At 50.0% G+C, this 22,110-nt stretch overlaps 1 protein-coding gene across 1 annotated transcript in view; it reads left to right on the top strand.

The window, feature by feature from the left end:
• The window catches only part of LOC128722485 (uncharacterized), an 81,782-nt gene that overhangs the window by 24,104 nt on the left and 35,568 nt on the right, over nt 1-22,110 (top strand). Inside the window, exon 2 of the mRNA XM_053816153.1 lies at nt 15,682-15,804. Within this exon, the coding sequence (XP_053672128.1) occupies nt 15,682-15,804 (123 nt within the window). The remainder of the gene's footprint in view (nt 1-15,681; nt 15,805-22,110) is intronic.

Below are 22,110 nucleotides of genomic sequence, written 5' to 3'. Positions count from 1 at the left end.
CTTGGGTGATGGTTGAAATGCAAGCAGCCGTAAGACGAGACCGATCCTTTGAAGACACCTCGGGTGTCAGCCAGAATGGTCGTGCTGGTGCAAACCTTTCGCCGTTTGAGAGAGCCTGAAGAAGCCGGCATGGTCCAGATGAGCATAATCCTGACATCGGGGTTACGGACGGTAGACAGAGATAGATGGAACCCGGGAAGCTGTGTATGTACGGGTGTATTTTTTCATGTTCCGCTCGGTGGCGCTACATGAGCACATAAATTTCAAAATTAATTAATTTGATTCAATTTTCCCGTCCCTCTCGACACGACCGGTTTCTGGTGCTGCTCGTATGGGGTAAAAAAAACTGAAAATTGCTCGTTTGTGTGCAACGCTTACGTGTGCATGTTGGGCTGTGCGGTTGAAAAGAGGTTAATGCGTTTGCTTGCAGGACATGAATTACACGGAAAAAGCCAAGCCAAAGCAGTGATGCAGTGAGTGCTTCCGTGCACCCGACTAGCGGCACTTCGCTCAAAGCTTCCGTGTGCAACGGAAAAGCCATCTCGATAACGCTGAGCATCGCCCAATTACCGCTACGAAGAATGAAGCGAAGTTAATTAGCTTCTTTACCCGCTCAAACCCACTCCTTAGCGAAGGCAGCCCACCCACAGCGAGCATGCAGGCGGGTTGAGATCGTTTGGAAGAATTATCTGCTATCAGGGTGAAACGTTCTCGTCCGCTTTCGTTGTGGCGCGTTTCGTTCTCATGCCTGGAACGAGCCGGAAGCGAATCGATGAGAACCGATTGCACTGCGGATGGCTCGACATGGCTTCTAGATGGCTTTTGGTTGGACAATAATTCGTTGAATTATTGTTGCCGGAAGGCACCGAGCCAAAACTTCTTCCTTGATAGCACGTGAGAGGTGGTATTCTCTTTTCGTAACCCGTTCCTCGTTCGAGTTGAGGCCGCCGGCGGGGTTTGCTCTCGTATTTATGATGTTTATTGCGCGGCACATTATGGTTGTTGCCGGATGAATGTTTGGTGTGTGTACACAATATTGATCACAAAATTTATAACATTGCAGCATTTGCAATCGAAGTACTTTTTCAAATAGGCTCTAATTTGGGGTCTTCCTTCAAGCCCTTCCTTGTGAAATGGAAGTGAATTATTGTTGCCAGTGTTATAATTATTTATATAATTTTATGTCGTAGAGCTTAAAAACACACCAGAAATACATGTCAAAATATGAGATTCCTTTTAAAAAACGATCTATTTTAAATTTATTTTAAACTTCTTACTTTAACATGAAAAAGCTACATCGTCCACCAAAGCTTCATTCGCAGAAAGTAGCTCAGGATATCACGGCATGTAACACAAACACATTGTCAACTTTCCGGGTTTCCACCCCAGGGGTTCCACTGCGACCGCCGGAATTTCGGTTGGAGAAAAGCAAACATTTCCCGCGGTCTCGCACAACGCGATGTGAATGGTCTCGAGCAAATACGAACTGTATTAGTCGCGCAAATACCGACTACCAAACTCCAACCCATGGCCTCACCAAGCGGTCGCGCGTTTGTCCTGATGACTCACACAAATTCTTCCATCGTCCTTTGCCACACGTTTCCTCAACGAACCGCGCGTAGAGAACCACACCGGGAGCGACATATGCAGTGGAAAAGCCAATATTGACCGTCTTGACGGTGCGGTAACTGGTGTATCTGGGTCTGGGAAAATGGGCGCACTAATCGTCTTGACGAACGGATCGACTCCCTCACTCGCGCAGATGCCGCGGTTTGAATCGATCGCGCTCGCAGAAGAGCGAAGAAAAATCGTACACCCGTTAGCGACAATCTTGATCGCCGTGCCATCCGCCAGCCGCTCGTTATCCGGCCACCCGGTGGCTGTGAGGTTTTTAAGGTGACCGGCAATAAAGCCACCGGCCGGTCGGCATTCCGCAAAAATCCGCCCGTAGCTCTTATCCACGATCCTTCTCAGAAAGCCTGCCTTACGAGACCGTGTGTTCCGCCGTCTAGCAAAACCAACTAATGGCGGTCGGCGGCCAACGATGGCAGATGGGAAGATGGCAATAAATTTTAACACCCCACCTTTTATTCGGCGAGGAGACCCTGGCACACCTTCACCGTCCGTCAGCGTGGCGTACGGCCTGTGTGGAATGCCACGAACTCCGCTGGGGTTGATCTAATGGTGGAAAAGCCACGGTTCGGTCAAGGTCCGAGGTCGAAGGTGCCCGAGATACGGTGTCCGAGATTTTATTGCGTCGTGAAGGCGCAATATTTTCCCCCTTGCTGCCTGGCGCAATCTTGGCACCACCATCAGCCACGTCAGCGAACACCAAAACCGAAAGCCACCAACCAACCGGGGCTAGCATAATGAAGAGCCGTTTGCAGATGAGTGAACTAACGAGGCCACGGGTACGGGTGCGAAAGTGCGTTCGATGCCGAAATTAATGAACTCCTTGCCGTCGCCTGGGGTGAGCGAAGGACCACGGATCGCCACCGTGGGTCGTCGGAATGTGTCGCCCGGGGAGTGATCGGGTGAACGGAACCGTCATAAAAGTGTTACGTGATAAATCGAGAAATTACCGAACGTGATTGGTATCGGTCGAGATCCAATTTAGCTGGGCGTGTGGTGGGGAACAATTTTAGGCTCCCGCAGCCAGGAAGGTGCGAACTGACACTGGTTCATGGTAGTAGGAGCAAAATTCCATCGTTAAATCGTTTCACCATTTGTCACGGGAGTTAACCAACGATGCGGCCATCTATTCTCAGCCCATTCGTTTCGTTTAACGACGGTACCGCTTTAAAATGAATATTTATTTCACCCAGCGCTCTTTCCGAACTGGCCGGCTGGGAGCAACTTAAAGAGCGAATTAATCACAGCGACTAAATCATGACCGTGATTGTTAAGACATTGAGCGTATTTCAATGGATGGTACTTCTCGATGGTAAAAATCATGCCGAAACAATAATCATGCATTAAATCGTATTGTCCCATAACCAACGCACACAGCCAAACAGCATTTCTTCACCGAAACGCGAATGGTTTGCGAAAGAAAACAAAAGCCGCACTCTTCGGTGGCACTCGCAGACGAGCTTTAAATAACTTTTCCAACAATGTTTACGACCCAATCAAATAGAACAGTTTTTCATCGAATTTTAATGAATCATAAAGTGGGCGAAAAATGGGAGCGAAAATCGACCGCCTGCTCGATCCGGTCGGTTGTTTCGTTTCGATCGATTGCCTGCCGAACGGACGTATATTCGTGTGGTTGTGCATGTGAATGCTGTGCGTGTGTGTGTGTGTGGGTGTGTGTGTCTAACTCAGTTGGTTCGAGCTCCTTTACGACGTGCATCGTTGTTCGTCTCGCCACAAACCGTCACCGTTCGACTTTTGATGGTCCTTGCTTTGGCAGCTACAGTAGCGGCAGTAGCTGTTGGCCGTTGACCGAGCTAAAGTTTTCCCCTGGCACGGCCACAAGGACCAACACGACCAACGACAAACGATTAACTGCCGCTCCGGTGTGCCGCTTTCGGGGTCGTTTTCATGTTTTTTTTTGTCTTCGCTTTCTTTGCCTTCCACCCCGGGCAGGGGATGTCGGAATTTCGCTTTTACAATGTTAATAAATTTGTTTGCAATAATTCAATTTCGGCCAGCGGAGTGAATAAAAGCACTCTTTTTTTTTTGTGTGTGTTGAAATTTACGTAAGCGTCAACGAGCTTGAAGAACCCGAAATTTACTTTATCGAGGGAATGGGCTGCTGCTCGCTGCGCAAACAAGCTCATAATTGTGTCACAACATCTGACCGCCCTCCGTTTGGCTCATGGATTTCTGCTCGGAAAGTAAGCGATTAATGGAAAATGCACCCAAACGAACATCGTCTTCAGTAGATGTTCCCATCGCACTCGATGCCGCGTTGCCGCTTGATCGATAGCATTCGGGGTTGCATCTTATCGTGATGAGGTTTATCATTCGAATCGAGTACTTGAATCGAGTATCGTCCATCGTCATGTGTGCGAAGGTTCCGACCGCAGAAGCACATCGCCATCGGTTCTCTTTCACCGTGCATTTCGATGTGAAGGTTTGCGACGAAGCCGCTAAAAAGGATCTTAATTCCTATAAACCACTCTCCTGCCCAGAGTAAAATACGTGCGAGCAGCGAATAAGTGATGAGTTCCCATTCGTGGCCGGCGTTCTGGTAAGGGCATGATCCGCATGTCGTAAACGAATGGGTAGAAAATTTTGTTCGCAATACCACGTAAGAAGCTGTTTTCACGAGCCAAACGAACGGGACAATTTCGATCAGAGACCATCGATCAGCAGAGTGTCGAATATTCACACTGGCATCACGATATTCACCGACAGCGAAGGATGAAAACAAACGCGCTCGCAGCTCTGGAGCATCCGTTTTACAAGACTTTGAGATGCTCTTTCTCGCCTTTAGTATGAGAGCTTTTAAGCGGAAGCTCCCGGAAAAACCCGGTTCGAAAAGGCTCTGCTGAAATTGCCCCTAAATAGCAAGCAAATAACGATCGATGAAATGGCCTAGATCACTCCCTCTTGAATCATGGGCTTCCGTAAATCAGCATCACCAACAACAGCGTTTTGATAGCTAGCGATGCGTTTGTTGCAGTGGTAATCATTGGTGTCATTTCGTGAAAAATAACCGTACACCTTTCCAGTCTCGGCCACCGTAAAACTCGTCCCGTGGCAACGATAGCTCACAAATCAATGCCCTGTGCGGTGCAGCCTCCCGAAAGTAAATGCATCAGGGCTCGAACACATGTCAGGCTGTATTTTTTTTGTTTCGTTCACACAAACTCAGCGGGACTCGAACCACCATTTGATGGACGCACCGTGGTCGCACAAACAAAGCAAGATGGCGCCGGTGCACTATCAGCAACCGAGCAGACCCTGGACGAACTGGATAAGCAACCGTACCCGACTGTTGCACTTGTCGCGAGCGGTCGCATTTGCATATCAATGGCATTGTAAACCAGCCCGCCGTAGAGTGATAAAACGCTTCCGAGCGATCCCTTGTCGAGGGTGACCGGTGAAAGGAAGCATTTTCCATATCGTCCGGTAGGCATAGCGTACGTGCCCGGGATCGGAAGGCAGCAAAACACAAACCCCTAGCCCTATTTCGGTGCAAGGATTGTGCTAGCCGTATCCTGCGATGCACCGGGAACATCTCTCTGTCCCGGAGGGTGTAGAAGGATCAATGGTACGACAAAAAAAAGCCAGCCACGGGAAAACCGTCCCGTTAAGCCGACCACCGGATTTCGATCCACCGGAAGAAGCGAACCCAAGCCGCATATTTTCGTGGTCTCGTGGACGCCATTGCGATCGATGCGCTGTCGATAGCACCGGGGTGTGGTTTTCTGGGCGGTGACCAACGACGTCGTGCGCTGTTCGTCGTTCGATTGTCCCACGAAGAGACGATGTAAAATTTCTCCCACTCATCAGCATCGACCACGTGGGTGGCACCTGTGCGGAACGATAAATGTACTTTGCTCGCCGCATCGTTGCATGGCCATGGGTTAATCCGTCCCTGGTGATGGAAAACCGGACGCTCCATCCGTTAGGCCGCTGACGACGATGATGACGACGATGATGATGGTGCTGATAAAAATCATGGGCCCGAGCGCGATCACCAGCGGTGACAGATTGCCGGGACTCGGCGCAAGAGCCACCGACTGAAAGGCTGTGGGGTTTTGGGGCCATTTTGAAAATTTAGCACACCTCACCGATACGGGTTGGTGTTTGACCAGAACCGAACGTGACTTCGGACCACCGGCACACTGGACCGGGAGCAAAAGTAATAACGCCAAGTTCCGGAGTCGATTCACCCGCGTACGCTATAAAAGGACACCACGGTTGACGTGTGCCGCTGGGATGCCCAAAAACGTGGGTCATTGAATCGAATGGCCACATTCACGGTAGCGATGCACCTTTACGCGTGTCCTTTGTGGCATTGTGAGGTCCGTTGCCATGGCGTACTCGGTTGTTGGGAGCAGGCCATCCACAAAGCAGGCCCTTTTATGAATTTATTTCCACAGCATCCCTAGTAGGCCGAGTGCGGTACGCTTCATGAGCGCCTCTTAGCCACTATGAAATTGTGTCCTGAAGTCGACAATTCCATCGCTAAATTGCAATCAAATGCACCGGCCGTGCGGTTGGTCCTGCGACCGTGAAGGGAATGGTTTGCATTTCCTCGGCAATTTAATTACTACTAGGCACGAACTGGGACTCCGTTACGGTGATTGACGAAAGCTTTTGACCTGCGGAAAGTGCGCTTGACAAGCTCGTTATCGTTTTGGATGATCAATTTGCCAGTGCCAGTGTATGAGCTTTAGCTCTTTATTAGAGAGAAGAGGCCGTGTTATTTCAAACAAATGTTGCAAATGTAACACACCAGGGCAGCAACAATGCGATGCAGTTTCGGAATCATCGCCTCTCTTGATCCTTGGTTAAGCGACTGCACAGGATATGATAACATGATACCATAGTTCAATTTCCAGCATCTTGTTGAGGCCATTCGTACGAGCTGGAGCTATTCAGTGTGGTGTTTGATTGATTCAACAAAAAAGAAAAAGACACTATGAACTGTACCATAACGCTTTATTGCTGTTTATCCAATGTTAAAAGCAGATTTCAGTTTCACATTTAATATTCAGATTTCATTCTGATTTGTTTGCTTTCAATAAGCTTTTTTCGAAAAAAGTTGTCTTCCGCTAAAGCACGCGTTACTTCATGTTGAGTCTGTTTTCAATACCTTTGGCTTATAAGCGAGCAGATACGACTCATGTTGGCACATTCTTAGCATATGATATAGTTTGAAAAGAGCGTACACAAACCGCTATGATTATGTAAAAAGTCAAATATTATCTTCTAGTGAATCACTGTTCAATAAAATCCAATGGCTTACTATTGACAGGGTGATATTTAAAAGGGAATTTATCGTCCCTTTGTGATGCCCAGCAAAGACCCCGAAAGATGGCCTCAGGCCACAGACACAACCGCTCATTACCTGATGAGGCAAATGAGAAATTTTAACCACAACGAGAACGAGTGTACTGCGTTGCATCCCCGAGGTAAAAAGCGGGTTCAAACGCACTCCCGATGTGACATAATTGGTATTATGAATGCCCGTGTCCCGTTAGACGCCATTACACTGAGGGAGACTTTTCCCCCATTTTCCGACCGCCACCATTGCGGGTCCCGTACATGACGCTAGCAAAAATCATGACACCCACAACCAGTGTTTTCCGACACTGTCGAGCTTCCGGGCTCGGGCCGGACCGGAAAGATACCGGCCTCACCGGGGGCCACCGCCCCACGACAGATAACTTCCGGCTGGCAGTGAAAACACATCAGCAATTATCATTTAGTGCTTACAATAACAAAAAGCCACACCAAACTTCCACCCTGCCACGGTGGAGTCCCGCAGGCCCTTTTACCACCACCCACGCGACCCACTGTCACTGCCGTAGACCCTCCCCCCCCCCTTACCCCGCGCTGGGTCGTCCTGGCAACGGGACCATTTGAAAACTTTTCTATTATCCCAGATGAGCTTCCGGGGGGAAAAAGCGACGAGCCCTCATCGTAGAGGTGGTGGTGAAATTCGTTCACCCGAAACCGAGCCGTCCTCTCGTGTCGTGTGCGGCTCCCGCATTCAACCCAAGTGGGTGGTAAAGGGGGGGGGGGTTTCCGGGTGAGTGAAGCGATGGGGAGGTTTTTAGTAGAAACTCTAACAAAATCGTCAGCAAACCGCACACCGGCGACCGAGAGCCCATCCGGCACCAGGGGTGGCAAGTACTTCCAGAGTCTGGTGTGGTGGGGGGGGGGGGGGGTGTTTGGGGTCCCAAACGGCCCCGGAATGAGACAACAACATCATCATCATCATCATCATCATCGTCGTCGTCGTAGCCGCCGGTGGGCAACCATCGGAGATTGTGGCAAAAAGTACCGCCGGCAGCTCGCCGGGGATTCTTTTCCCAAAACTCATCTCATGCTCACACCCGGGGTCTGTCCCCGAGCGTGCCACTCAACCGGAGCCAAGCCCCGTGATGGGTTTTCCCGGTTAGGCTCCCCACCACCACGCCACCACTGCCCGCCTAGCTCTTCCGGGATTTCTCCCACCGCAGCCAATGAGTCGGTGGCAAAAAACAAAAGTTAATAATTGCTCATATCTTTGGGGAGCACGAATGGCGAAAGGCGACGAAGCTTCCCGAAGCTTGTTTCTTTGGTGTGCGTGTGTGTGTGTGTGTGTTTGTGTGTGAGCCAACCTTCGCCAACCTTCTGACTGCTTTTCTTCGCACCATTTCACTCGAGCGTGGTGGTGCTGAAGGTGGCAAGGTTCCCCGAGACGGGGAAAAACTTCTCATCCACTTTTCGATCTTTACCGGTTATAAATGTTCAGCACATTCCTTCTCCACCCACGGAGGGTAATAACAGGAGGCCGGTTGTGTTGCGGGACGCTTGATTTGAAAGGAAAAACCCTCCCAATGGAACGGGAGAGGGACAAAAAGCGCGCACCAATCGTCTGGAGGAAAAAGGCGAGTGCCAGTTGGCCCCGAGGTTCCAGCTGAGTACTTCGGGCGCACCAGGCGTAGCCCTTGGAGTGTTTCCGTACCGCTGCGGATCGTCTTGTTTAGGTTGATGATTGGTTTTTCCACGCCCGATCGCACTCGAATGTGTCCCCCGGTGTGTCGATGAGCACCGCTGAGATGGTGGGCGTTTGTGGTGGGATTCGCGCAATTAAAGGATTTTGTGTTTGCAAGACCCGACCCCGGTGTGTTGTTTGATTTTCGTTTACGGTGCTTTTAAAGCGGTCTTTTAAAGTGAACTCAACTCCACCATCCGTTGAAGAAGCCATCGAATGCTCGTCCCATTCCAAATGGGTATGAATCGATTGAAGGCTTATCCCTTCAATCATTAGCTCGAAAGGTAGACTAGACTTTCGCAGCAAGCACCGATTGCACATCCAAAGCTATACGACATGGTGTTGAACTATCGAAACATTTAGTTTTAAAATATTCACTCTGCAACAGATTTCTCGCATTCATTCGATCCATAAAATACACACCCCGACGGTGAAACTTTCAGCTACATGTTTACGAAACAGAATTGCTGTACTTTACTACCATCACGATGGGAACATGTTGACCTGAGCTGTTACGAACCTGTCCAGTCAACGATGGACGTTGAATCGTTTTATTTGTAATTTTATTGCCATCAAATGGATGAATCATGTTTACAAAATCGGTAAGCTACAGGCGCGTGTAGCTAATTTTTCTCCTCGAACTTTCTCGAGTCCGTCGTTTGGACCTCGAGTTCCCCGTGAGTGGTTTCGGTTGTTCGCACTTCACCACGGGACGCTCGTTGGTAATATAAATCCTTCCCGCATTCGAAGGAGGGTTGGAAAATCAATTTTCCAAAACCAAACCCTTCAGCTCCCGAGGTTCAGGCACCGCTTCTCGTCACTCCATTTGGAGCTGTAAATTTGGTTACATTTAAACAAACGCCACGCGTCCGCTCTGTCTCTGGTTGGCTTTTTTTTCATCCCGCCACCATGACCATGGACCAGGGCAATGATTTCACCATCGACCAACGGCGCATAACCGGTTTCGTAAGCTCTTCTACCTTCGCTCGGAGCGGAGCTTTCGAGCGTTTTCCCGTCAGCATTAGTCGGGCCCGAGAAAAAGAGCCAAATCTGGGTGAACGCATGACTTTTCTTTTGGTGGTGGGAATTCTTTCGATTTTATTTTTCTCCTTACATTTCCGAGCTTCCCGCGGTACGGCACTGGGCGCCACAGGACGCACATTCATTTTCCGGGTTACATTTCAACCCAGCCCCGAGGTTCATTTGCGTTTGTGCGGGCAGCGAGAGCGAGAGAGAGAGAGATAGCAAGCGAAAGAAAACAAAACAATGGAAAGCGCGAACGTGTGTTGGCATTTAAAATTCACAAGACCATCAAACACTCCACCCCGGGAACAGCTCGACCTCAATTTCTTTGATTAACTGAAAGCCACCGCCCTCAGGTCACCACCCTACTTTCCACCCTTGCCGGAGGAGGGTGGTTTGTCCGCGAAGCTTTTCATCTGACCTTCGTGAGGGCGGTGGTTCCATCCCGTGCAAGAGGCCACCCTTACCACCATTGTCGTCATGGTCGTCGTCTTCATCAGCTCAATCCTTGCGCTGGCGGTGTTTTGTTGCGAGGATTTTCCAACCCGGGGAAGCCGTTTTCCGGCGACTGGGATAGGTTGAGGTGTGGTTGTTTTTATCGTATTTATTCCGGGCTTTTCGTACTATTTTGCACGACTCCACGAGAGAACGAAACAAAAAAGGACTGCGCGCTTTCGGTCGTACCGTTCGTCGGGTTTTAAGAATACGCACCACTTAAGAAAATACCATCCCATCAAATTAAACCAACATAAACTGCTCGGTGACGACCCGGGGAAGCTTCAACGTGCGGGGGGTTGGGGCTTCGTAAATTTTCCCCAAACCTTTCTTCTGTGACTCGGAGATGCTGCGGAAGATCGTAAGAAAAAGAGAGAGAGCGCTTGTGTTGCAAAGAGTAGCGACACGAAGCAAAAAAAAAAACAAAAAAACGTATCCAAAAACACAACCCCGTCAACTCATTCGCTCAAGACGCCTCAAGACGAGGCAAACAAAGCCAGAACGGGTGCGGCCACCGCAGGGGCAAGTTTTATTTAAATTCTTATTTAACGATCGTCACAAAACGGACCCTTCCCGTGGGCGGTGGGTTGCCATCGGGCTGCGCCCGCAAACGAAGGGTTTTGGGTCTGTTGCAAGGTAAAGAGCGCGCGCTCGGAGTTGTTCTCTTGCGGCAGCCAATCGTGCTGAAACCTTTTGCGCATTTCACGGGCATCGAGCGGGATTCAGGTTGCTGGTTTGCTGCTTTCGATGGGACGAAGCGAATGATGGTTGGGAAGCGCGTTTGTTTAATTTGCCACTCGGTGGAGGTGCTTTTGGTGAAAAGATTGCTTTGCGCTTAATTGACTTTTGTGGTCAATACTCAGCCCTTCGGTGGGAGTGAAATCGAGCCTTTGGGCAGACGGACAAAAGCAAACAGGTAATCGGCAGGTTGGCATGTACCGTGGTGGCTTAAAGTACGACGAACGCGCACTGATGTACGGTAATGGACATCAATGGGAGCAGTTTATTTGCATTTGAACGAAATCATCGAACATAACGATGGTGTAAAGCTTTAACTACCTTTTGGCATTGGAGCAGTGAAAGATATAATATAAACCAAACTGGCAACTGATGTACAATAGTATGCTTTGGAAATCATATTAATTATTAAACAATAAATGAAATGACTGGATACTTTGCGTTTTTGGTTTTTACAGATTGCTGATTCTTTGGAATGACAAATTTTATTTGCTTTGCCTGTTATAAATCACAAGGTTCCGACGTTTATGCCCCTATTTCGCAATAATATTGATCACATATACGTGCCAATAATTGCATGGGCATTATTGTGATTAACAACCCCTCAAATGAACTTCCGCCAATGCTCGGTTCTCATGGACATTTTTTTTTCATGCACCAATGGCCTGACAATTAAATAGACTTTATGGAGCAAAGTTAAAGATTTAAAGCAAATCCTAAACCTTTGCAAGCACGCTCCAACACCCGCCAGCTCACACCACGCCAGCACTGATGAGCACGAAGACAAACGGAACGCAGTACCGGTGGGAAATCGCTCGTAAAAACGTGAAATGGGGCGAATTTTCCACCACCGACGCCTCCCGAGCCTGCGCGCGCTTCCTGCGGTGCTCGTAGCAGGAAAGGCGTGCTAAACGAAGGAAGTGCGAGAAGCTGTCAGTGGAACACACATTTTTCCTACCGTACTGCTACCGACTGACGCCGGCATGCACTCGAGGGCACCACCGCTGAGGTGATGGTGAGAGAAAAACCAACCAAACCGAAGTACGACAGTGCCGTGAAGAAGATTCGCTCCCCCATCCCAACTGGCACTTCCACTGGCACGTTATCCCACCCCCAGGAAGTGCGAAAGTGCACGACTGCAAGGGAGCGGAAAACACACTTAACCTTTTCACTTTATGATGTTTTCAGCTATTTGGTGACAAAGTTTTTTTTTTCTCTCTCTCTCTCCTGCTTCTTGCCCTTGTTTTAGTGCGCCACCTTTCGAGGCACCTCGAGGTGCAGGTTTTTAGCCTCTTATTAGTGCCAGCATTCCCGGCTGCGGCAGGTTGGGCACCCCTAAAACTGTGAGTGGCGTTTCGGGAGAAAGTTTCACCTCAGTTTCGGTGTCACGCTTTTTTTCCGGCTGCATCATGGGAAAATAGAACGACGAAAAGCGTTAGCGAAAAAAACAACACGTGTCCCGTGTTAGTTGCTGCAGCTAGCATGTACCACGATCGTCTGTTTTATCGTCACTTTTTCTCAGAAGCGATCGAGTAGGACGTTCAGAACGGTGGACAAAACCAGTGTCCTTTTTTTTCCTCCTCCAGGGACCTCGAACGAACCTGTTCCCGATCTCGGTAAGGTTGCCTTTATCGGTTTAAAGGTTTCACTTTCAAAATTTGCTTCACCCACGGCTCGCATCGGAAGCAAACTCCAACCAACCTGGCAGCGGGTTTCATAAAGCAGCAAACTTGAAGTTAATTCCACACTCGTAAAGAACGGAGATGCGTCTGTCGCACCGCAACCGCACGGCGCACGGAATTATGCGCTGTCGGTTTGTGGTCGACTTTCCAATTCCCTCGTTCGAGCGATGAACGCTCGAACCCACCACCGGAAGGGCATATGTAATGGCTCCTAGCACGCCACGGCAAGCTCTCTCTACACACACACACGGTCTCTTGGTGCGCTTTCCCGGACACAGCACGGCAACGGACTCGTTCGGAATGCCAAGGCTTCCGGCACCGTCTGTTGCAGCAACCAACCGGGTTCCATCGCTTGGCAACCAGACCGGCCTCACTGCAGGTGCAAGCAATGCTGCAAGGACATGTGAATCCTTCGAGCGACAGCACGTACACATGCACACAAACACACGGGGCACGGTGGCACAAAAAAGGGGTGGCACATATATTTCTGGCAAAAAGCACCGACGAGAAATGGGGGCTTACAATCCTCTTTTGTTTTGTGGCTGCTCGGGCTGCCGAAAAGTGCCGAATCCTTTGGCAAGCGCCATCGCCCGGAACAGCAAAACCATGGCATACCAATTTCTAATGAGGTGATAAAATGTTTATTACACGCTTGAACGAGCGTGCCGCCTCGATGGGTGAACTTGCTGCCGGGAGGGGGGGGGGGGGCAAAAAGGACACGCTGCCCGGGAGCCAAGCGAGACGAACTCGCGCACCGTTCGACGTAAAGTTATCCTTCCGTTCTTCCGTGGGCGTTCTTTCTCCCTCACGTCCGGCAAACGGATGCTTCCGAAGCATGGGAAATCGCTGGCATGGTATGCAGGCGAACACAGACACACAAACACTCGTACCGCCGCAACCCGGAAAGGCACGAGAACGTCTGGGCCGTCGTGTAATGAAGTAGTTCAAATGGGATAACAATGTTGCCGTTTCCCGTTAAGCCATTGGCATTGGGGATGCCACTCATGGCATGGGGGTGAAAGCGTGGGTGTGTATGTTCTCTCAATAGCGACCCGGTGGTTTGGTTGTAGTTGGTTGGGTTTCCAGGCGGTCGATAATCCTGTAGCTTCATCGACAGGACCGTAGTCAACGGCGGTGTGGTGTGTGCATGTTTGCTTTTCACCGCCTCGCAAAAGCCGGAAGTCCCGAATCAATTAGTCACTCAAAAAATGTGCATGTTACGTAGCGAATGTGCCGGTTGTGTGACAGAATGTGTGCCCGTATCACACGCCCGGGGGCGTAAAGGAAGTCATTAAACCGAACCGAACCGAACAGATGGGAGAGAGAATAAAAAAAAAACCCACCAGCAAGGACCCTTTTGCATAACCGAGACAACCGACATACGCACGCATGACGAACGCGTGCGGGACCTTCGCGGTCTGTGCCAATTTATGCGCGTAAAGGCAACAAGCAGCCGCATGGACGAAAGAGAGAGAGAGAGAGAAAGAGATAGAGAGAGAAAAAAAAGAAGGAAAACATGGCGCTACCGTTTCGGGCGCTTCATTACGCCTCTTATCGCGGTGGTTCCATCTTCACCTTCGCAAGCGAAGGAAGCGATGGTGTCGGAATCCGGCTTCGGGGTTCGCGGTTTTCCACGCGCCAATCGATCCACTGATTTCGTAACAGTCGTAAACTGTGTAGCCTTTTCTTTTCCTCGTTCGGTCGTAAAGTGGCAGTGTTACGATCGTTAAATTTATTATTGGACCACGCCGCGAGCAACCAACGCCGTGGGTGGGAATTATCAAAATAAATGTTACAAAATAATAGCACCGTGGGTGAGCACCTGTTTTTTTTTTTTAAAGAGAGTTGATTTAGAAGTTGTGCGAAGGTTAACGACGTGACGTGAAAGTCGGGTAATTTGTCGATCGGTGAGGCCCCACAAACTCGACATTCCGTTGGTGCCAGCGATGTTTCATACTCGCAAATGATTATCCGGTGTTGGCTGAGAGTCGCCCCGTTATCCTTGGGTGGCTCTGGCATACGCCGTGGCTAACAGCCAGCGTTTATATGGCCTCGGTTTAGCTAGCTCATTGCCGGTAATACGCGTTAATTCGTGTATAATCCCACCGGGGAGAATTTGTTACATCGTAATGCTCTTTCGCCCCCGCAAAATGAAGGACATTCTCCGGTACCGCACGTACGGTTGGAATGCCAGAAAGTTGCCACAATTTTCGGCTCTTTCTTTTTTATCAAATAAAACAAAAAACAAAAAACGGGAAATCGTAGAGTGGAGACGGCCACCCAAGGACCTTCCAGTCCGGGAGCATGAGCTCCATATCGGACACGTGAAACGAACGCCCTGTGGAAACGTGCGTGTGGTGGTTGCGCAAGAAAATCGCCTTCCGTCGAGCTCCCGATGTCCGATAGCGCAAAAGATCACGCTAGAAATAGCGCCACCGACATGGGCCCCGCGCAAAGCGACTCCATCCCGAGGGCTTTGGCACCAATCGCTGACCCAGGACGCGTCCAAACGTTCGGTGGCATTAATTTTAGCACCGGCAATCAACAGCAAACCACCGCCTTTCCGGTGGTGACCGCGTTTGCACGAAGGCGTGAATTGATTACGGCCAGCTCGAAGCCCACGGCTCACCACCACGGACATGGGGTGCGGACTAATGGGCTACTTCCACGCACTGCTTTCCATCCCGTCAGCTTGGTCCACCCGGTCGACGTATATCGCACGCAATAACGCTTTTCCCGTCCGTACGGAGCGGTAGCCAACATGTCGTACTTTCTGATAGGCCGTGGTAGACGGGAAAATCACGCCACAAGCTTTCTCGACCTCGCACGATCTATCGTCACGCGCATCGTGTCGTGGTGTACGGGGTAGGTCCTCGTAGCAGCCAAAACGCTGCTTGTTTCACCCAGAAGTCCAGTTAATTTGTTTAACAACCCACCACCAAAGGCACTGTGGCTGCAACGCTGGGTGCTTACAGCGCCCAATGGCTCCTGTGGGACATTCTCGTCCGCTAAATAGCTCCTTTTCACTAATTCGTTTTTCTCACTGCATTTTCTCGCTCTCTATCTCTCTCTTTCCCACAGGATCGAACATTAAGACTGCAATAGCTATTTTAAATTGTATATTAGCACGACAGCTGTGCTTCGAGGATCCGTCATGTTCCGCCATTCTGGAGATCATCCCGCGCGTGTGTGGGCCGGTACCAGGTAAGTTCTTTTGGGGTTTTCATCAACCCTAAACTATCCTCCCAAAAGCTTTGTCACCTTCATCAACAATGTGTTCCTTTTTTGTTATCAACGATGCAACAGCACGATCATCGCCAGCACGCGCAAACACCTGGAAATGCGATTGTGTGCCCTCGTTTTTTCTTCCCAACGAATGCCACATCATTAGACTGGGTGTATTTTTCTTGCCCCATTCTCCGGCGATTCAAGGATGTGAATGACGCATGGTTTCTACGGTTTGCACGCCCATTTGTCGCCCGTTATAATACGCTCGCTGACGTAGTGCAACGACCAGGTCGGTTGTCAAGCGATAGCACCGTAGCGAAAACCAACTCACTCACCATCCTTGCGGCACAGGAGTAAAAGGAACGTTTGAGCGGCTCACCTTAACAAGACCCGGCCAGGCCGGTTCTGTTTTCCAACCTCTTGAGCGCGTGTTCCAGCCCTACACATTCGCGAAGGTTCTCCAACGCGACCCACCCCGTGCCGATGTGGGTGTGAGTCGGTGATTCTTTTGTGCCGCCCTTTTGCCAAATGCATTTGCCAAAGCCCAAAGCCGCCTTTTGCCAATCGGTGTTTCACCGGTGCATAAAAACTCACCCCACTCACACACAAACGGTAGGTTTAATTAAAGACGACGCCGCACAGTCTGCACGAACGACGTCTGTACGGCGCTTGGCAGTGCTTACAATGTTTTACCGAGAGGTTCTCTCACACGGTTCACGTGCAGCGTGTCCTTCGAAGGGTTACGAGGAGTTACGCCAGCGTAATAAGGTGGGACCACGCGCAAGCAGCCCACGAACGCTAACGATGCAAATTCGTGGAAAATCAAGCAACACGACGCGTGGGGTTGGGTTTTCTGCGAACGGTGTCCTTGTGCGCACTGCACTTTGCTGCATTTTTAATGCCCCAGCGCCTGGTGACGGCTAGTCAATAGAGCGCGAACTGCATATCGAGCGCGACCGAGTCGTACGTCTTTGGTGCAACATTTGCACGCGGTGACGTTTGATAAAAGTGCGCTACATCGCTGCCATTGGGCCATTTTTGTAGTAGCTTTTTTTCTTTTTACTTCAGCTCGCCGGTTTTCCAGTGCAACTCAAAGCAACGAAAATTCCCTCATTAAATGGTGCTTAGCCAGAGTCGTCGAGGGTCGAGGGCGAAGGAACACTCGTGACCAGTTTTGATAGCACTTCCTAATCGCTTCCACGTTAAAGTGTGCTTCCGCTTTAAGAGACGGCTTTCGGTGGCGTTCCGGAGCCAGTGCATCTGGTGCAAGTTGCAGCTAAAGCTCTAACCCGACCAAAATCTCGCAGCAACGGGGTCGCATCGGGTTGCGTTCTTAAAAGCCATTAATATTCTCTTCCCATCGTGCCGTTGGCCTTCACATGGGCGCAGCTGTGTGCATTTTTGGTGAAACCACCCTCTATCGCCCGTCAGCAGTTTCCCGGCAGCGACTAAACGTCCCAAGATAAGCCCTTTATGTGTCCTTGTGCCCCTTCATTGGCTTGAAGTGGTATCGGCCGTCTTCACCGGTCTCCATCCATGCTCCACCATCGTGGGGGGATAAGCGAACAGGAAAATGTATCAAGTTCAAGTGCTCTGTCTAGGCCGAAGAAGCAACCGTTTCGCTCTCGAGCTGTCAACGGTGGACCTCTGATTAACCCACTGCTCTCGCTCCCGCCGAACGCGCCAAGACCGAGAGCTAAACCGTGAGCATCGAGCTGCTTCCGGGAAGCGCCTGACATGGCGCCGGTGCGGGCAAATGTATGCAAATTTATGCAACGACTCCACAAAACCCTTCCTTCGGTGGATTTTTTTTTCTCTCTTTTCGCTCTTTCCACGCTCGAATATCTTGCGCCACACGAGCTGCCCGCACACGGCCATCAGCCAAGGTTCCGGTGTGGATGGCTTTTTCATGCGATGGGACAACTTTTCCGATAAAGACCACCCACGGCCAGGAGCGGTCCGGCATCGGAGACACACGTCCGGGGGATGCACATGGCCACATGGCATCATGGTCGCAGGACGTTGGAAAACCAAACCCAGAGATTGGAAATGTGATCCAAAAATCGGGCACAAAAGTCACACTGACGCCGGCTCGGACCAAATAGAGCCATGAATGAGGATGGATGGTTACTACACTGGTTGGTGACATTTCGCATTGAGGCGATCGCCGTCCTTCGGTGAATGCATTCGCTACGCTTCGCGATGGATGTGGCCACGCGTCGTTTGCGAAATTTTAATGAGACATCTTTTGAGTCCCGCTCCAGCTCGGTGTGACGTTTGACCGGGTGTGCTGTTCCACAATGAAGGATGCAGAGATTAGGGCCACGTAGTTCACCGTGTGTGCTGCTGGCCATGCATCCTTCCCGCTAACCATCAGTTTTTTTGTGTGCCTTTGTTCGACACTGCTGGTAACTCCTCTCTCTCTCTCGCTCTGTGTCGTTGATGAAAAGATGAGCAGAAATATGCAAATGAAGCATCATCATCAACATCGTCATCTGCGTTGACTACGGTAGTGAAATCTACTGCCCGAAAGCTCAATGGAAGCCGAGGAAAGCTGATGAGACAGATTTCGGATGTAATCTGCGGATGATGAAATTTCGACAGGTTCCATAGAACCGAAGCCCGGCGGCTGGAGGGCCGAATGGACCCGAACTGTTTATAATACAGAGCAATGCCATGTAAGTCGCATCCTTTGTTCGAATCCTCTTAAATGGAAGCGAGATGCTGGCATGTTTCACAACCGAATGCAAATGGAGCTGAAAGCAGGCATACCTGTTGAATTGCTTCCATCTGTAGAAAGCTACATTTAAAATGAACACCAGCCAGCAAATGACGTCTTTATTCGTGCGCCTGTTTGTAGGCAATGGTGGGCTGGTGATTTTCGTAAGCATAAAAGGTAGTGGCAAATTTACATTTTTAAATCACATTCGAGCGGTTTCAGCTTTTTTTTAAATCAAATACTTTCTTTTTCTCATGTTTTAAAGATGTACTACTTTCCTTAGCATCTGGATACTGTAAATCTTTCCAGATTGAAGCAAGAGGAATAATTTAACTTCTGTTAGCAAGAAATTAACATGGAAAATATTGGTACTCTGTCACAGAAATGTTAACCTGATACAGGGAACCCTCACGATGGATTTTTAAATTATGTTATGAGATCTCTTCTCCATGATTGCTTCTCTACTAACGGTGAAGTGCCTTCGCTTTGCAGCAGTATATTTTACAAGCAAAAAAAAAAACAACATTTCCCAACAATCCATATCGATCACTACGATTGGCCAAGCTCACTATTTTTTTTTCTTGCCGTGCATTCCTTCACCTTCCAGTGATATTGCACTAGTAAATCAACTCTTGCAAGTTGGACTCGTAACCTGCGGCCTACTCGCCAGCAAACTGGCATCTGCAAATCAAACTATCTTCATTTATTTCCCTTTTTATACCATTCCTCGCTGTACGGTGTTTTGCCAGCGCTGCTTCGGAGCGATCGATCGGTCCAAGTTGCACCTTTACGCGATATGCACCCGTAGCGAAGGAATGCCTCGAAGATGGTACCTTACAGGGGCCACATTCAGGACAAAATACCTGGCAATGGTATTGATTTTGTTGCACTCCTGCTATCGGTGGTCACGCTGTGTTTGCGCTGCCCTCCCAAAAGGGACCCAGTTCACTTCCCAGCTGGCAGGCGATCCTGGACGGACTTTTCCCTTTCTTTTCCCGCTTACGTAAGCATTGTCCGTAATCGGACTGCGGCATTAAGTCGGTCGCTTCCGGTGTTGCTCGAGGGCTGGGAATGCACAGCCACCATGTAGCCTACCCATGAGTTTGATTGGTCGTCCCTTCGGAACCGTCTTCGAACCGTCTCGGGTGGCGAACCCCCGGAAGCGTTTTGTATCAATGTGTTTCGTCGCTGAAAACTGCATCGCTGGCATGTTCGTGTCCGCGGAGTTCCCCGAATCCCGAGGCCGGCGAGTTCGTCCTGGACCGCTGCCTTTTGACCGTTCGATTCGCTTCCGATGGAGCATACAACAGCAACGTAAACAGGAGCAAGATAGCGGAGCGATTGTAAGGGCGGCGCTGGTCTGCTTGCTTTCCGGTAGACATTTATTTGCTACAATCGCAAAACTTTTACGAGCATAAATTTGCATATCAACCGAGTCGAATTGTACACGCCGGCCGAGAGCGTAGTGAATCACTGGCCAATGTCCCGAATGTCCTCGGGCGTACCGGGTGGCAGCCATTCTCATTTTCCAATATACCACCGACCGGAACCGAACGGACGCCAAATGAATCGATTCGGCTTGAAACGGACGTTCACACGGACGATGGTACGGCCTGGAAATGGATGCAATTTAGCTTTGACTTTCTTTTTTCGCTCGCATAACAGCCGTGGAACTTCATTGGCTGGACTGTGAAACGTCACTTAAAGAGACAGGACCGAGGGAGGTCGACAATATCACAACGTTCCAGCGTTCAACAGAGTTACCTTGACCTCGTGTCAATTTTTCGGCAAGTCGAACAAATGGAATTAATTGCCTTCGCAGCCGCCATACGAGCGGCTCGGAATTACAAGCAGAAATAGAGGAACCCAAACAGGCGCCAACGGAAGCAAAGCGGTGTGATGTCGATGATTTTTTCCGCCTTTAGCCGTAGGGGTGAAAGAAAATAAAATTGATTGCGACAGACGTGACAGTGACAATTTTATTAGTTCATGCCTGGACATGGTATGGAAGGTGAAGAAAAAAGAAGGGACAAGCGATGACAGCTTTCCTGTGCTTCTTGCCTTTGTTTCATTGCTGTTGCGCCCATCGAGATGCCTGAGAGTATTTGGAGCGTTTGGTTTCCTGCTAGCTAACAACAGCAAACAACCGTCGGGAAAGGCGTGGCAGAATCTCGAGCTGACGGCTTGACACAATCGCCTGCCCGTAAGTGGCCTCGCGTCTTGTAAAGGAGATGTTTTCCTGGAGAAAAGGAACACGAGAATTCGTGTTAAGAATCGGCCACACTTGAAGCCGGATTTAAAGGCACGCATTGCCAGCCCGGAGGCAGTTGACAAGGCTTTGATCTTTAATTGGGTCACAACGGCAGGCGTTTGTAGGGAAAGTTGTGAGACAGTGGTCGAAAAGCGGTCCGTTCGCATCCGTTGTATCTGTGTCATCAGCACAGATGCATCAAAAGGACGAGCGATGGCCTCATCAACGGGAGCTCGATTGCAAGCCCGATTAGCAGTTGGTTAAGTCGAGTAATTCTCTGTGCCCGGAGGCACGAACGATTGCAATGAAGATACTTAGTGGTCCTGTTCCATGGCCATCTCTGATCAGTGTTCGTTCGTTCGTCCCAGGGTTCATGATCGCTTCATTTTTCCCACCCAAAACTCGTCCTTTGGTGAAGCGCGTCTGGGTTGATTACGCGACGCAAATCGGTACAGGAACGTATCAATGAACGGAGCCTTGCTGAAGGGCTCTCTCGCGAAGGGCCGATAAATCAGATTCATGGGCTTTTTTCTAACGTTGCTCGCTTCTTCGTTCGTACTTACGCCAACCCGGGCAGGCGTAATCATGCTTTGCGACTTCAACCACCCAACCGTGCCGTGCGTTCGGTGCGCTTAAGTGGCCGGTTCGCTTTAGCGATCATTAGAAGCGAATGTTTTTGCTCATTAGTGTTTTTTCGGAGATTCGCTCCGACATCGTCCGCCCGTGCTGTGCCTCATTATGCCACCCGCACAGGGCACCGTTAGCTTCTTCGCCTTTCTTTCTCATCATTGTCATTTAGCCATTTTTGCGCCAAACGGCATCGCCGCTCGGGTAAACGAGGCTCCGGATCGGAGCTGATAAACCTGACACTTGACACTTTCCGTGTCCTGTCATGTCACGGGCCGGATTGAGCCCGAGCAACCGAGCACCGTGAATGGCCGCCCCGGGTGATTGATGATCCGATTCCGTCCCGGTTTCCTTCCGGGCTGGTGGGAAAATTCGCGAACGCATCGTCAAGATACTAGCGTATCTGGGGTTGGGCCAGCTGAGGTCGCTTTCCAGCGAAAAGCCGATGGCGGATACAAATGAATAGACGAAGTCCTGTGTGGTAAGGATCTCGGGTGGGTTTCCCTTATGTCCCGTTTCTCGAGCGCATTATTTGGGTGGGCAAATATTTAACCCACTCGCGTTCCGCGAACGTTTGACAATGGAAGTTAATCTTGAACCACGCACACAAGCGCATCAAAGCGTCCTTGCGAAGCAACGTACGAGCACCGGTGTGTTCGAGCGGTTCCAAATAGGAACGATCCAT

Source organism: Anopheles nili, chromosome 2, assembly GCF_943737925.1.
Source record: "Anopheles nili chromosome 2, idAnoNiliSN_F5_01, whole genome shotgun sequence".
In the NCBI taxonomy this organism is placed as follows: Eukaryota; Metazoa; Arthropoda; class Insecta; order Diptera; family Culicidae; genus Anopheles; species Anopheles nili.
Note: the sequence above shows the minus strand (reverse complement) of the source record. Positions and strands in the feature narration are given on the sequence as shown.